The sequence below is a fragment of the Saimiri boliviensis genome, chromosome 7 (genome assembly GCF_048565385.1).
Source record: "Saimiri boliviensis isolate mSaiBol1 chromosome 7, mSaiBol1.pri, whole genome shotgun sequence".
NCBI lineage: Eukaryota > Metazoa > Chordata > Mammalia > Primates > Cebidae > Saimiri > Saimiri boliviensis.
The window spans coordinates 36,922,567-36,938,409 of record NC_133455.1 but is presented as its reverse complement, the minus strand read 5'-3'; the positions used below and the strand labels follow the sequence as shown (position 1 = coordinate 36,938,409).

Here is a 15,843-nt window from a genome sequence, read left to right as displayed (position 1 = left end):
GACCCCTTCCTCTAGATTTCCTTGGCATGCCTCTGTTACTGTATTTCCTCCACTCTGAGATGTCATTTATTGTAAGATACACTACTATTTTATGTACATCCAATGATGTATGACGTCTCTTCTATGTAAGCTGGATACCAATTTCAGAAATGTGAAATTGTGGCTGTTGGAATCAATGAAGGACCGTGTAACATCCTTGCCCTCCAGGACTGCAGTGGTGTATCTCTCTTCCTCCGTTAGGTGGCGATCTTCACAGTGTCTACCGTCAGCTGGATGGTTTTCCGTCGTATGTGTTTACACTGTCTCCCCATCGTGGTGTGGGGCACACGCCACCTGTGTCAGTAGCTGACTCCATGTCTTAACCCGGCAAAGTTCATAAGAGCTACGGATAAGTGGATATGATTCTAACATTAATCAGCGTTGTGATTTGAATGAAACCTTACCCTTTTCTTTTCTGCCATTTCATTTTCTTTGAAAAGAAAGAGATCTTTGAAAAAGATCTTATAAGGCCTGTCCTCTTTGTTTGAGCCATCGTTTACTTTATCTGTTAACAAAGAAAGAAACAATGAATGAATTCTGTCATCCTGCGTCTGCTGACCAGAACAGTCTGTCTCCTGCCAGCCAGGGTGGAGCAAATGGGATGCAGGAGTCTCTGAGAAGGTAGTGTTAAAAGAAAAATTTTAGCTGAATTAAATTTAAAGGAGTTTAATTGAGTCATGAACGATTTGTGAATCGAGCAGCCCCCAGAATCACATCAGAGTCAGAGACTCCAGGGATACCTCATGGTTAGAACAAATTTATAAAAAAAAAAAAAAGGGAGGGGGGCAATGAGGTACAGAAATTGTAGGTGATGTACAGAAACAGCTGGATTGGTTACAACTTGGCTTTTGCCTTATTCGAATACAGTTTGAGCACAGTTTGAACACTCAGCAGTGTATGAGTGGTTGAAGTATGGCTGCTGGGATTAGGCCAAGACTCGGCTATGGTTACAGGGCGTACTTCTAAGTTAGGGTTTCTGTTTTGTCTACCTATTAAGTTAGGTTGCAGTTCATTCACAGGGACTCAAATATAGAAGTATGGAGTCCTTCTCAGGCCATATTTAGCTTGCTTTAACAGTAGGATGCAGACAGCCTTGCCTCCCCATCTCCTGGGTAGGAGCCACAGCTCCTCTGCCTGTTTCCCACAGTACTGACATAGCTCTTATTGCTTCAAGAGGAATGAGCTGATAAAATAAGGAGATCTTTAACAAAATAGTAGGATAAAATTTTGAGACATTAATATGTTTCTTCTCACTACTATACATATACCACCATTACCCTTACACCACCATTTCAACAGCAACAGATACAGCCACTACCCTTAGGGAGAGTCTCTGTCCAGATTAGGGAGTCTTAAAAAAGAAAGTCAAAGATAATAAAAAGTGCTGGAGAGCATGTGGAGAAATATGACCCAAATACACTCCTGGAAGGAATGTAAGTGGGGCAGTCACTTTGGAAAACAATCTGGCAGTTTCTTAAAAAGTTGAATATAGAATTGCCACATGGCCTAGAAATTCTGCTGCTAGGATATATGCAAGAGAAATGAAAGCTTAGGTACACACAAAAAATTGTACATGAATATTTAGAGCAGTATTATTTATCATAGCCAAAAAAACAGAGACAACCTAGATATCTGATATGATGTGGCTGTGTCCCCACCCAAATCTCATCTTGAATTGTAGTTCCCATAATTCCCACGTGTCATGGGAGGGACCCAGTGGGAAGTGATTGAATCATGGTAGAGGGTTCCTTCTCATGCTGTTCTTGTGATAGTGAGTAAGTCTCATGAGATCTGATGGTTTTATAAAGGGGAGTTCCCCTGCATACACTCTGTTGACTGCCATCATGTAAGACATGACTTTTCTCCTCTGTCACCTACCACCATGATTGTGAGGCCTCCCCAGCCATGTGGAACTGTGAATCTATTAAATCTCTTTCCTTTATAAATTACCCAGCCTGGGTATGTCTTTATTAGCAGCATGAGAACAGACTAATACAATGTCCATCAACTGATGTATGAGAAAAAAAAAGGAGTATATCCATACAAGAAACTCTTATTTTCCCAGAGAAAGGAATGAGGTGCAATGTATGATAAAACATGGATGAACCTTGGAAACACTTTAAGTAAAAGAAGCCAGTAACAAAGGACCAGACATTATATGATTCCATTTATATAAAATGTCCAGAATAGGCATGTTCATGGAGATAAAAAGCAGATGAGTGGTTGTTTGGGGCTGGAAGGTGGATGGGGCCTAGGGATTGATGGCTGAGGGATGCAAGTTTCTTTTTGAGTTAGTGAAAATGTTCTAAAATTGGCTGTAGTGATAGCTCCATATATATGTGCATACACTAAAAACTATGGATTTGTACACTTAATAAATGAAGGCTGGCCATTAAAAAAGTGAAAGAAAAGTCAGTTTAATTTCTTCATGGACTTCCTGTTTTTAATTATAACATTTGAAATGACAAAAAAATCTTTCTTTCTCTATATTTATTTCTGACTTTCTAATTCTTGGGAGGTGGCAGGATGGAAATCTTAGCTTTCAAAACCAATAGTCAAGGTCGAGTATAGTTATCCATTTTCACACTGCTATAAAGAACTTCCCTGAGACTGGATAGCTTATAAAGGAAGAGGTTTAATAGACTCACAGTTCTGCATGGCTAGGGAGGCCTCAGGAAACTCATGGCAGAAGGCTAAGAGGAAGCAAGCACCTTCTTCACAAGGTGGCAAGAGAGAGAAGTGTGGAGGAGGAACTTCCAAACACTTATAACACCATGAGATCTTGTGAGAACTCACTCACTATCACAAGAGCATTGGGGAAAATGCCCCATGATCCAATCACCTGCCTCTCTCAATATGTGGGGATTACAGGTCCCTCCTTTGACATGTGGAGATTACAACTTGAGATGAGATTTGGGTGGGGACACAGAGCCAAACCATATGACCAAGAGTACTGGGAGCCTGGAGTTGACACCTTAAATCAGAGAAAAGCAGCAGATTCCCCAACCCATACCCTACATCCCTTGTCAACTTCAACTTCACAAAAATACTTCACATCCTCCCAGCAAGCAGAGGGCCTGTGAAGAAACTCAGTGCTTCTCACCCCAAAATTACTAGAATCACTTTGTCTCCATCCACCTCCAGAGATTCTGACTTCATTGGTCAAGTCAACATCAGCATTGGAATATTTTAAGAGTCCCCACGTGGCTGCAATGTACATCCAGGGCTAAGAGTTAGTGGACTAAAGTTTAAGGAATTAGTGGAATGGAGCTTAACGTCTACCTGAGAAGCAGTCATTTGCCCAAGGATTCAGTGTAGAAAGTAGGAATGGTTGGGGTTATAGAAACTCCAGATACATTTTTTTGTAAGTCATGGGTTAGAGAGAAAGAAAATTGCAGAGTGGAAGTCTTAGATTGAACACAGAGTACTCTGATCATCTCCTATTCACCCTGATGGTGATGGAGGGTTCCCCCATCCTAAATAGTATGAGATGGCTTGAACACATGATACCCGATACTGGACAGATGGGACTGAGAGCAGGTTATGAGTCACATATACTCATAGCCTGGGGGAGGAGAATGCTGCCTGCAATGCAGTGCCACAGGGGAACTGCATTCAGGAGCAGAGTGAATCACCAGTCGTGGGAGGCAAGCTTTGTAGTGACAAAAGGGTGAGGTGTTCCCTGGTCCCCACAGGAGGATGTGATTGACTTGTTTGAATAATTTTATGGCTGGCAGTGCAGTGAAACCCGTTAGGATGAAGATCAGGTGGAATGCAGCTGGTCCATTTGATAGGGGAACTAGTCAGGTAGGGAGATTTTCCTGCTAGGTGGAGGTCATATTTGACAAGAGCAGGAGGATTTATGGTTAGACCTTTGGGGCTCTGTGAGGCTGAACTGTGTCAAGGCAGCACATAAAATTTTAGGCCTTGAAAACATGAAGTAAACACAGTTAAAGGTGGGTCCAGGCATCTGGACTCTGAGACAGCAGAAGTGTGGACAAGCAAAGCCAACAGGCTGAAGAGTAGGAGGGAGCAGCAGAGATCGAGGACCCAAAAGGACCTGGGGCCAGGTACCTGTGATGGTTAATTGTATGTGTCCACTTCACTGAGCCGTGGGTGCCCAGATTAAATATGATTTCTGGGTGTGTCTGTAAGAGTATTTCCAGGTGAGATTAGCATTTGAATTGGTAGGTGCAGTGAAGTAGACTGCTCTCATCCATATGGGTGGGTCTCATTCAATCTCTTGAGGGTCTGAGTAGAAAAGGCGGAGGGAATAGAAAGTCACCCCTTCTTTTCTGCCTCACTGCTTGAACTGGGACACCTCATCTCATCTTCTCCTATGCTCAGACTGGAACTCACACCATCAGTTCCCCTGCTTCTCAAGCTTTCTGACTCAGACTGAATTACAACACCAGCTTTCCTGGGTCTCCAGCTTGTAGGTGGCAAATCACGGGACTTCTCAGCCTCCATAATTATATGAGCCAATTACTCATAGTAAATCTCCTTCCTATTGGTTATGTTTTTCTGCAGAGCTCTGCTTAATACAGTGGTGTTTCCAGAGTCCATGGACCCATTGCTTATATACCATCACTCGCAGGTCAGGGCTGGACCCCAGACATTCCAATATGGAGCCACTGTTGTCCTCCAGAGGGTGAGTTATTGGTGGGCTGGACACCTCTTCCCCACCCAGCCTTCTTTTCTCCCCAAATAAACCCTACAAACTTAGATTCTGCCCTATCCCAAGTGTCTTAAAATCTTGAATGCCTGAGTTAAAATCTCTGCTGACCAAGTTTAAGTGTCCTGGAATTGACAAGATGGTATTTTTGTCCCTCCAAGTTCAAAGCTGAGTTTATTTCAGTTATAGAGAAATAGAAGAAAACTAAATTTCTGAACACCAAGTATAGTAGTTTCCTCTCGCTGCCATAATAAGATAACACAAAATTCATAGCTTAAAACAACAGAAATGTATTCTCTCCATTCTGGAGGTCAGATATCTGAAATCAAGGTGTTGGCAGAGCCACTTTCTCTTGGTGAACCATCTAGAGGAGAATCCTTCAACACTTGTAGCTTCTGATGGCTCTAAACATTCATTGGCTGAATAACTCCTACCTCTGCCTCCAACACTACATGGCCTTCTCCTTTTCTTTCTTTTATAAGGACATTTATCATTGAATTTAGGGCCCACCCTAAATTCAGGATGGTATCATCTTGAGATCTGTATCTTAATTATATTTGCAAAGATCCTTTCCCAAATATGACCACATTCCCAGGTTCCAGAGGTTAGAATAGGAAGGCCAACCATTTGTGGAGGGCCACCATTCAAACTACTACACCAAATTTCCTGTTATAAACTCACTGCATGAACTAGCCCCTAGGCAATGCTTCTCCCTGTATTTCTTTCCTAGTCACATAGGACTGGGGCTGCTGTAGGAGATGACCACAAACAGGGTGGCTTAAAACAGCAGAAATGCAGTCAGAAGTTCAAAATCAAGGTGTTGACAGCGTTGGTTCCTTCTGGAGGCTCTGAGGGAGAATGTATTCTGTGACTTTCACCTAGCTTTCGGTAGTGAAATTCCTGGCATTCCCTGGGTTGCAGAACTGTCACTCCAATCTCTTCCTCCATTCTTCACATGCCCTTCCCCACTGTGTGTCTGTATCTCAAATCTTCCTTTCTGTTCTCTTACAAGGACACGAGTCATTGGATTAACACTTGTCCTAAATCCAAGATCTCATCTTGAGATCTTTAGCTTAATTACTTAGATCTCCCTTTCCAAACAAGGTCACATTTTCAGGCTCTTGGTGGAAATATATTTTGGGGTCTGCAGTCAACCCCTTACAGCACCCCATACCCACAATGTACCTCAAATTCCACCAAAGAGTCTCATTCCACTAACTCTTGAGCAAACTGGACACTAGGCTCAACCTCTCTCCAACACTCCATTTTAGCAATAAGGGGTCTGCTTAGTTCTACAAATCAAATTCTAGTAGCTCCATCCCGGTTATTTAAAACTCTCTCCCTTTTGTAAATATTATATTCTTCTCTAAGCTGCCTTGCAAATCCCTGCCACTACTAATTAACAACCTTGGGAGAAGCCTTTCTCTTCACTGCCTCACTGTGTTAGTTTCCTACTGCTTCTGTCACAAATTCCCACAAACCTAGTGGTTTAAAAAAATGCAAATGTATTTGCTTACACTTCTGGAGGCCAGAAGTCTGCCGTGAGTCCTTTGAGCATAAAATCAAGGAGTGCAATGGCGCGATCTCGGCTCACCGCAACCTCCGTCTTCTGGGTTCAGGCAATTCTCCTGCCTCAGCCTCCTGAGTAGCTGGGATTACAGGCACGTGCCACCATGCCCAGCTAATTTTTTGTATTTTTAGTAGAGATGGGGTTTCACCATGTTGACCAGGATGGTCTCGATTTCTCGACCTCGTGATCCACCCGCCTCGGCCTCCCAAAGTGCTGGGATTACAGGCTTGAGCCACCGCGCCCGGCCGAACCAGTTTCCTTTCTTTTTCCAGCTGTTAGAGGCTGCCTGCGGGCCTTGGTCTGTGCTCTCTTCCTCCATCTTCAAAGCGCATCACTTTAGCCTCTGCTTCCGTTGTCACATCACCTTCTCTGTCTTTGATGCTCCTCTTATAAGGACTCTTGGATTATATTAGGCCCATCGGCTAATCCAGATAACCTTCCCATATCAAGGTAATTAACTTAATCCCGTTTGCAAAGCCCCTTTTGCCATGTAAGGTAATGCATTCACAGGTTCCAGGGATTGGAATGTGGACATATTTGGGGGACATTATTCTGTCTACCACACTCACACAGTCTTACTCCTTTCTTAGCCTTGCCCCTTACTGATACTCTATTTGTCTGGTCCTAATTCTTCTATTTATTCATTAATTCATTCATCCACTCATTCATTCATTCAACAAATACCTATGAAGCCCCAACTATGTGCCAGGTACTGTTTTAGGCACCAATGGTACACTGGTGAACAAAACAAAGGTGGCTGCTCTTGAGGATCTTATACTGAGGTGAATATCCAACACATTCTTCCATAGGAATAGAACCCGAAATGAACACAGAGTAGAGACTACGTTTCTCAGCCTCCCTTGGAGGCAGATATAACCATGTGGCTATGTTTTGGCCAAGGGGATGTCGGCAGAAGTGGTGACTACAACTTCAGAGCGTGTTCCTCCTTCCCCTTTTCTCCTGGCTGCCAGGAATATGGATGTGATCACTGGTGCAGAAGCCCCCGACTTGGACCAAGAACATAGCCCAGCAGCAAGCAAGAAAGAGTTGGGCCCCTAATGTGAACCTCCATATGGAAAGCTTGTATCCAGACTTTGTTTACCTGAGAGAGAACAAACTTCTATCATGTTTAAGCCACAGTTGTTTTATGTTTTCTGTCACTTGCAGCCAAACTTTTACATTGTAAATACAAATAGTGCCAAATATTCCTTTAAAGAGAATGCCTATAGATTGCCGGAATGCCTGTTACCTATAACAAACTCTTAAGTGTTACCCAGTTGTGAAATCTTTGCCAAATTTGTAAGTGAAATTGTTATTCCTTGTATACTAATAAATCCTAATTCCTTGTGTGCTCTAAATAAGCAGAAGGCCAGGTGTGGTGGCTCATGCCTGTAATCCCAGCACTTTGGGAGGCCAAGGTGGATGGATCACCTGAGGTCAGGAGTTTGAGACCACCCTGGCCAACATGGTGAAACCCTGTCTCTACTAAAAATACAAAATTAGCCAGGTGTGGCAGTGCATGGCTGTAATCCCAGCTACTCGGGAGACTGAGGCAGGAGAATTGCTTGTTGCAGTGAGCCGAGATCATGGCATTGCACTCCAGCCGGGGCAACAAGAGCAAAACTCTGTCTCAAAAAAATAAATAAAATAAATAAAAATAAAAACTAAGCAGAAGGATAAGACGAGAAGGGGTAGTAAAGGAAAGAAGAGGGTAGATTTTCATAAAGTTTAGTTATGTATATTCTTGACTATGACAAATAATTGAGTTAATTATTTTATGTCATGAGAGACTGGGGCAATCTAGCTAAATATGATCATTTAATGCACCCTCTGATTTGAAGATTTTTTCTGAATTAAAAAGTAGAACATTATCTTCTCTGCAGGTAGTTTACAAACTCTTTATGTCTTATATTTATTGTGGAACATTCTCCTTGTCTGACCCTCATAATCTGCTATGGAGCCTAGCACTACTAGGCACAAAGCAAGGGTATATTGATTGATCTTTTTTTACCTCCAGAATTCAGTGTCGGCAGTGCATTTGAGGACATTTTGTCGCCTGGCCCTGTTGAAAGAAAATAAAATACGTTTTTTTAAAATTCTATGAACATTACATAAAAGGACTAAATTAAATAAATAACTCCTTAACGGTCCTTACGGCTTTTAAAAGCAGTGCACACACATACTCTTTGACCCAGCAATTTCAATTCTAGTATCTTCCTATGTCAAGAAAATAATCACACAAGCAGCCAAAAGAGCATGTGCACTCACGTTTGTCCATTGTCATTTCATAAATACGGAGTGGACCAAATAACTATGGCATATCCATAAAATGAATGACCAGTTGGCCCCTTAACACGATGCTGTAGTCACTATTGACCTCTGTCCATGATATAGGTTTAAAAAAAATTCAAAAGAGTATGGATAGTGTGGATTGAAAAATGTGTGGAAAAATCTGAGGGGTGTTTGAAATGCCGTTCACCAAACGTGATTATCTGTGATTTGGTGTAATCTCACATTTTTACCAGGTTTGGGATTAGGGTTAGGTGATTGAGGCACTCAACCTTAGCTGCAAAACTTAAGGATTGCTAAAATAAACAAACAAAAACAAACAAACAAAAAACCCTTCAGTTATCACAATAAATTAAATGTTAAGGCAATATGTATATTTAAAATTCTAAATAAATGCAGGGAAGTCTATAATGAACAAAATGTCGAAATTGCGAATACAGACAGTATCCGACCCTGTACTTGTGTGACCGTGAGAGCCAGTGCCTTACTCCGCTCACCCAAATCCTGGCCCACAGAACTTGTCTATTTAAAATTCTGGTTTTTTGTTTATCATTATTTTTTTGCTTTAATTTACATTTTTTTTACCTAATGAATTAGAATATTGCTTATTTTGATTACTGAGTTTTTGCTTTCCCCTTTAAATTTTGTGCCTGAAGCTAGAGCTTCACTGGCTTTACCCTAATCCTTGTTCTGATTTCTATATTTTGGGTATCATTCAAATTTCTCAATGAATTGGTGTAACTCTTACAATGAGAAAAACAAAAGATATATTCATTTTGGGGATCAGAGATACCCAGTTGTTTATATTAAGAAGTGTGCCCACAGCAGAAACAATGGAAAACACACCCTATTTTGGGCTTCCCATTTAAATCTGTGCCTCGGGAATCTCAAAGAGCCATATTTAAGAGCGAAATATCCTGGAAGCAGAGCAGCATGTGATTAAGAACGTAGACTTCGGGCAAGCCTGATTTTTGAACCTTGGTTTGGTATTTACTTACGTGTGAGCAAGTTCATGTATCATTCAAAAAACATCTATTTAGTACCTGCTATGTGTCGGGCACTGTTCTACATGTGGAGGACAGGGCAATTTTTAAAAAGGCGAAAAAAGAAGAACAAAAACCATTGTCTTCATGGAGCCTACATCTTAATTACTCAGCATCTCTGAGCCTCTGCTTCCTGTTTCATAAAGTGACACACCTCTTAAGGCTTCCTGGAGAATTCAGTGGGCAATGGGTTTAACCAAGTAGGGTGCCTGGCTTACAGACCAGCTCAGTAAGTGGGAACTATTATGTGCTAATATTTGCTAATTAGCATCCAATTTTAGTTCCAGTGGTTATAAAAACAAAGATTTTTTTAAAAATTGTGTTAAAGATTATAAAAGAGAAACAAATGAATAAAAACTTATGACATTGATATTATACCTTTTCAAATGACTGTACATTTTTTTACAGGCGTTACATTCATTCTCGTGGGTGGAGAAGAAGGATCGGTGAAAAATTTGGTGACAACCTGTGGTTAATAAGTATTTGGAATTTGAATGGATAATATGAAAGGTTTATGGATTTTCTTAATTTTACACTCTGTACTCATCTCCACTCTTAAGATTCTGCTCACCTCTTTCTTGTTACATTTTCATTCCTTTGGTTGGTCTATCTATCTAAATTCACTCCCCTTCCCACTCCCGTTCCCTTTATCTTTAACGTCTTTCTGCAATGAGCATTTTTATCCATGGGTTCAAGCACTTTGTCACTCACAGAAAAACTGAAAGTTCTGTTCCTCTAAGCCAATTGCTAAGAGCAGATATCTGCTCTTATTCCATCTCTTACATAGTTCATACAACCAGCAGTCTCTAGACGTTGTTATACTTCTATACCTCCATATGTATGAATTCCCCTATTGATGAATGAAAGGTTGGTGAAAAACAAAAGGGAGGGAGAGGAACAGAACCAGTTATTCTTAGAAAGGGATTATAAAATCCCCTTTCCAATCAGAAAAAAAAATGTTAAAAGTCAGTGGACGTCTTTGTGGTGCAAAATAAAAATAGCATGATGGCTAAACAAAGGCTCTGTACCAAAAGAGAGGGAAAATGTAATTGGATTGCATAGCAAATGCCTGAAAATTCCCACCTTAAATCCATGTTCAAATTCTACTTCCAATAGATGAAAAAGATCAACAGCTCAGAAATATCAGGAATGTAAAATGGTGGTGTGGAACTGCCAGTCATCCTTTTCAGAGGTGACATGAACTAAACGATTAAGAGCATAGACTCTATGTCCCTTAATCCTCACACTACAATTTCCCCATCTTTCAAGAGGAATGATGCAAAGAGTGCCTACCTTGTGGGATTATTAGGTGAGTTACCATGTCCAGCCTTTGGATGGCATCAGTTGCATAGTAAGTGCTATGGGAGTGTAAGCACATGGAGAGGTGCGTTCTAAGGGAGGAATGTGCCCGATGTGTTTCAGGAACAATAAGGAGACTGGTGGTCCTTAAGCACAGTGAACAAAGGGGAGAATGCCAGATGAGGCCAGAGAGACAAGTCCAAGATCGCTAGGGCCCTGTAGGTCATTTTCTCAGTGAAATGGAACCATTCAATGAATCACTCTGATGCTGAGCTGGGAAGAGGCTGCAGAAAGGGAAAAGGGTCACAGAGGGAGATCTACTAGGAGACTACAACCACTGGGAGGCAAGAGATAGCGGGGTCCCTTGGGATAGCAGTGGAAGTGGTGAGACGTGGTCCAATTCTAGATATATTTTGACGGTAGAGCCTACAAGATTGGCTGATCGTTTGGATGTGGAGTATGAGATAAAGAACTGAGGCAAGAAAGGATGGAGTTGCCATAAATGGAGACAGAGACGGCAGTGGGGGAAGGGGCAGCTGGGAAGATCAGAGGCTCATTTTGGGACGTGTGAAATGTGAGGTATGTATCATATATCCAAAGAGGCATGAGTGTAATGTATACTGTTCTTTCAAGCAAACACCATGATGGTTGATTTAATTAATTATTGTATTCCTCTAATATCTATACAATTACATGTGCTTTCTGAATCAGGTCCCTTGACAAGTGTCATTGCAAGGGTAGTAGGAATGGCACTGTGGAAAGACCTCTGGGCTTTGGGGGCAGGCAGCTTTAACTCCTGCCTCTGACTCCTATCCACTCTTTCTCTAGGGTCTAGAGAATTAGGCTGAATGTACCATAGAATCGTCTATCAAGTATGAATAATAACACCTTCCTTACAGGCTTGCTGGAATTTTCAAACACAGATAATACATGCAAAGTGCCTGTTCGTAGTAGGTTGTGAAGAAGTGATCACTTATACTTTCTTCAAAGTAGATATTGTCCAGATCCTCCTCTTTCTGGCCCAGTCTGTCTTGTGAATAACTGCCGCCATTTGAAATGGAAGCGTAACTGACAATTACTTTTCCTAAGAAACTCCCAAAGTTCTTGAAACCTGGTCATTGGAGAGCAGTCTACCAACAATATCAGTGCAAATGTTAGGGACCTGAATCAGCTTCGTGTAGATTCTTAACATTCCAAGCTCCAGGGGAAGTGAGGAAAGGAGAGTGGAGTTTTATAAGGCCCAGGCCTAAGGTTCTAAACCAACTCTAAGTAAAATGAATAACACTGTCTGCCAGATATTATTTGAAGTCGTTTGTTTTTTGCAACAACACCCTCTAAAATCCAGTGAAAACAGATTTCCAGATGATCTCAATTATTCGAAGTCATTTATTTGTTTTTTGCAACACCCTCTAAAACCCAATGAAAACGGATTTCCAGATGATCTCAATATGAGATAAAAAGCAGTGTTTATCTTCGCATCCATATGAGGATTCAGACCGGTTCTCCCAGACCCAGTACACTCCCACTTTTTTTTCCACCTCCTCTCCACCCACCTTGGACAAATACTAGGAAAAGGGGCTGTGAACTGTGTCCTTGCACGGTGTGGAGAGATCAGAGCTAGCAATTTTTTGTTTACCTAAAAGCCAGGAGCCACTGGGTCCTTGGCCTGCTCACCCGCACACAGCCTCTTTTGACTGGGTCAGAGCATAGCACAATGATGAGGAAATTACTTTCAGCTTGACCTTTGAGGCACTGCTGGCGTCAGGCTATTTAGTAGGGACTTTTCTGTTGACCTTTCTGACTGCCCCTTTTGCGAAGTGGAAAAAACAAAAAAAAACAAACAAACAAAAAAAAAAAACTGGAGGTTAAGAAGAAAGGACAGGTTAAAGAGTCAACAAATGCGTGTCAGATAATGTGAAAAGTACTTTTTAAGAGCTGCTATTGGGATGTTGGTTATTCCCAAGCAAAAATGTGTCATTCTTACCCATCTCTAACTACTGAACAGTAACCAAGGAGAGAAATTCACTCATCCCTTCTGCTGCTGCAAACCTCCTGTTTGCAAGAGCTTCTCAATGTATCTGTCTGGACTGTGAATCAGATGCACAGTTCACCCACAGACATAAATATCTATGAAAAAGAAATATAATTTCTTTTAGACTCACCCAGAACCTGCAAGCTTTAAGTACATGGTCTATTGGCTGAAATCTAATCCTTAACTGGTCAGAAAGACAAATAGCAGCATCAAAATAAACTACTACTGGCCAGGCGCGGTGGCTCAAGCCTTTAATCCCAGCACTTTGGGAGGCCGAGGCGGGTGGATCACGAGGTCAAGAGATCGAGACCATCCTGGTCAACATGGTGAAACTCCATCTCTACTAAAAATACAAAAAATTAGCTGGGCATGGTGGCGCATGCCTGTAGTCCCAGCTACTCAGGAGGCTGAGGCAGGAGAATTGCCTGAATCCAGGAAGCAGAGGTTGCGGTGAGCCAAGATCGCGCCATTGCACTCCAGCCTGGGTAACAATAGCGAAACTCGGTCTCAAAAACAAACAAACAAACAAACAAAAAACAAACAAACAAACAAAAAAACTACTACTACTACTAATACCTATTACTTGTTTAGAGCTTGACACTGATTTACATTTTATTTTATTTAAAATACAGACAAGCCCACAAGGTAGAAACAACTATCCCTATGATAGGGATGAGAAAACTGAGGCCTTGGGAAATTACCATAAATAAATTTCCCAAACAGCTCGTAGGAAAACAGAAGTGAGACTAAGAAAACTTTGTTGAACGCTTTCTATTTTTCTATAATTTTAATCCATCCGTTATACCTATAATTGCATAGTTCTGCAAATATGCCTAAAATTGCGAAATGTAACCGATTAAAGTCTTTAGCAGAAATTTTATAATATAAAATTTTAATATTTCTCTGTGAGTTAGTGACTTTATGTGTTTCTATTCCCCACTATTGCTACTTCTCTTTTTAAAGACATAGAAATATATATGTGCATAAACTTTTTAAAAGCTATGCACTAGCCAGCCACGAAGTTCTCGCCAGAGTCGTCGCCTCAATACCAAGCGCCTGTGTCTGGCAGAGCTGGTGTGAGACCAGACAATCCTACCCCGCCGCCGGGATAATCAAGAGTTTTGGCCTGACCTTTGAGCACACACTGAGAGAGTGAGGAGCCAGACGACAAGCACACACTATGGCGCTGAAATGGATTAATAAGGAACTTAGTGATTTGGCCTGTGACCCTCCAGCACAATGTTCTGCAGATCCAGTTGGGGATGATATGTTTCATTGGCAAGCCACAATTATGGGACCTAATGATAGCCCATATCAAGGCGGTGTATTCTTTTTGACAATTCATTTTCCTACAGACTACCCCTTCAAACCACCTAAGGTTGCATTTACAACAAGAATTTATCATCCAACTATTAACAGTAATGGCAGCATTTGTCTCGATATTCTAAGATCACAGTGGTCGCCGGCTTTAACAATTCCTAAAGTTCTTTTATCCATTTGTTCACTGCTATGTGATCCAAATCCAGATGACCCCCTAGTGCCAAAGATTGCACGGATCTATAAAACAGACAGAGATAAGTACAACAGAATATCTCGGGAATGGACTCAGAAGTATGCCATGTGATGCTACTTTAAAGTCAGAATAACCTGCATTATAGCTGGAATAAACTTTATTTATTTATTTATTTATTTATTTATTTATTTATTTATTTATTTTTGAGACCGAGTTTCGCTCTTGTTACCCAGGCTGGAGTGCAATGGCGCGATCTTGGCTCACCGCAACCTCCGCCTCCTGGGTTCAGGCAATTCTTCTGCCTCAGCCTCCTGAGTAGCTTGGATTACAGGCATATGCCACCATGCCCAGCTAATTTTTTGTATTTTTAGTAGAGACGGGGTTTCACCATGTTGACCAGGATGGTCTCGATCTCTCGACCTCGTGATCCACCTGCCTCGGCCTCCCAAAGTGCTGGGATTACAGGCTTGAGCCACCGCGCCCGGATGGAATAAACTTTAAATTACTGTTAAAAAAAAAAAAAAAAAAAAAAAAAAAAAAGCTATGCACACACACATACAACCTGTTCGTGGTTGAGTATGTAAGCTGTGAATAATCTTCTGATGTCCCCCCACGCTTAGGATCTTTTTCACTCACGTTGTCTATTTCTTTTCTTTTCTTTTTTTTTTTTTTTCCCTCTGTCTTTCCTAATGGTCTCTCTTTCATAGACCATAATATGAAGCTAAATTATATTCTTATTTATCGTGGTCATCTAAAGGAGTTTTTGCTTTCTGTTCTATGTTTTTTTAAAGACACTAAATTAACTTTTATATTTTGTGGTTTTGCAGGCTCGATCTGCTTTTATAGTATATTATTTGTGTCCATTTCTATCATTTTTATTGTAAAGTCTTTGCTGGGCAGGGAAAGTGCTTTTCCTGTCTTTGTATGTTCCACAAGGCTTAAAACAGGGTTTATAATAAACATGTATAAACGAAATCAAGTAATTAAGGAATCAGAACAAAAGCCTATGACGGGCAGTGTTTCCATAGCAACTGATGGGCGGGAAGCGACGTGGCTGAGAATCACAGACCATCTTTCCATAAACTTCAGTCCGTCTCCAATTTTGGTCGCATGTTGCTTGTGGACCCCACCAGACACAGCTGAGTCGGGGAGGGAGCACTCGGAGGGGCAGGGGCAGACAGTGAGCTGACACCTGATTTACCTCAATGAGTTTGGATCCGTTTCGGGAACGCGATGTGGGGAAAGTGGGTGGAGATGCCAATCGATCCTCCGGTCTCTGCTCTACCGTCCCCCAGCCCGGTTCCAGATCATCTCAGGGCCCGTCTGGTAGCGGATCCCGGAACGCAGCTGCCCAACGGATAAGTGCGCGGCACCGGCCTCCCG

General features: G+C 41.6%; 1 protein-coding gene and 1 pseudogene across 1 annotated transcript in view; one reads left to right on the top strand and one right to left on the bottom strand.

Annotated features, from left to right (window-relative positions):
* CCDC38 (coiled-coil domain containing 38) overlaps positions 1-15,826 on the bottom strand; it is a 58,153-nt gene extending 42,327 nt beyond the window's left edge. Inside the window, exons 1-3 of the mRNA XM_003929585.2 lie at positions 15,662-15,826; positions 8,296-8,346; positions 444-544 (exon numbers count right to left, since the gene is read on the bottom strand). Coding sequence (XP_003929634.1) covers positions 444-544; positions 8,296-8,332 — 138 coding nt within the window. The 5' untranslated portion in view covers positions 8,333-8,346; positions 15,662-15,826. The remainder of the gene's footprint in view (positions 1-443; positions 545-8,295; positions 8,347-15,661) is intronic.
* On the top strand, positions 13,971-14,614 carry LOC101048221 (ubiquitin-conjugating enzyme E2 D3 pseudogene; annotated as a pseudogene).
* Positions 15,827-15,843: the final 17 nt, after the last annotated feature.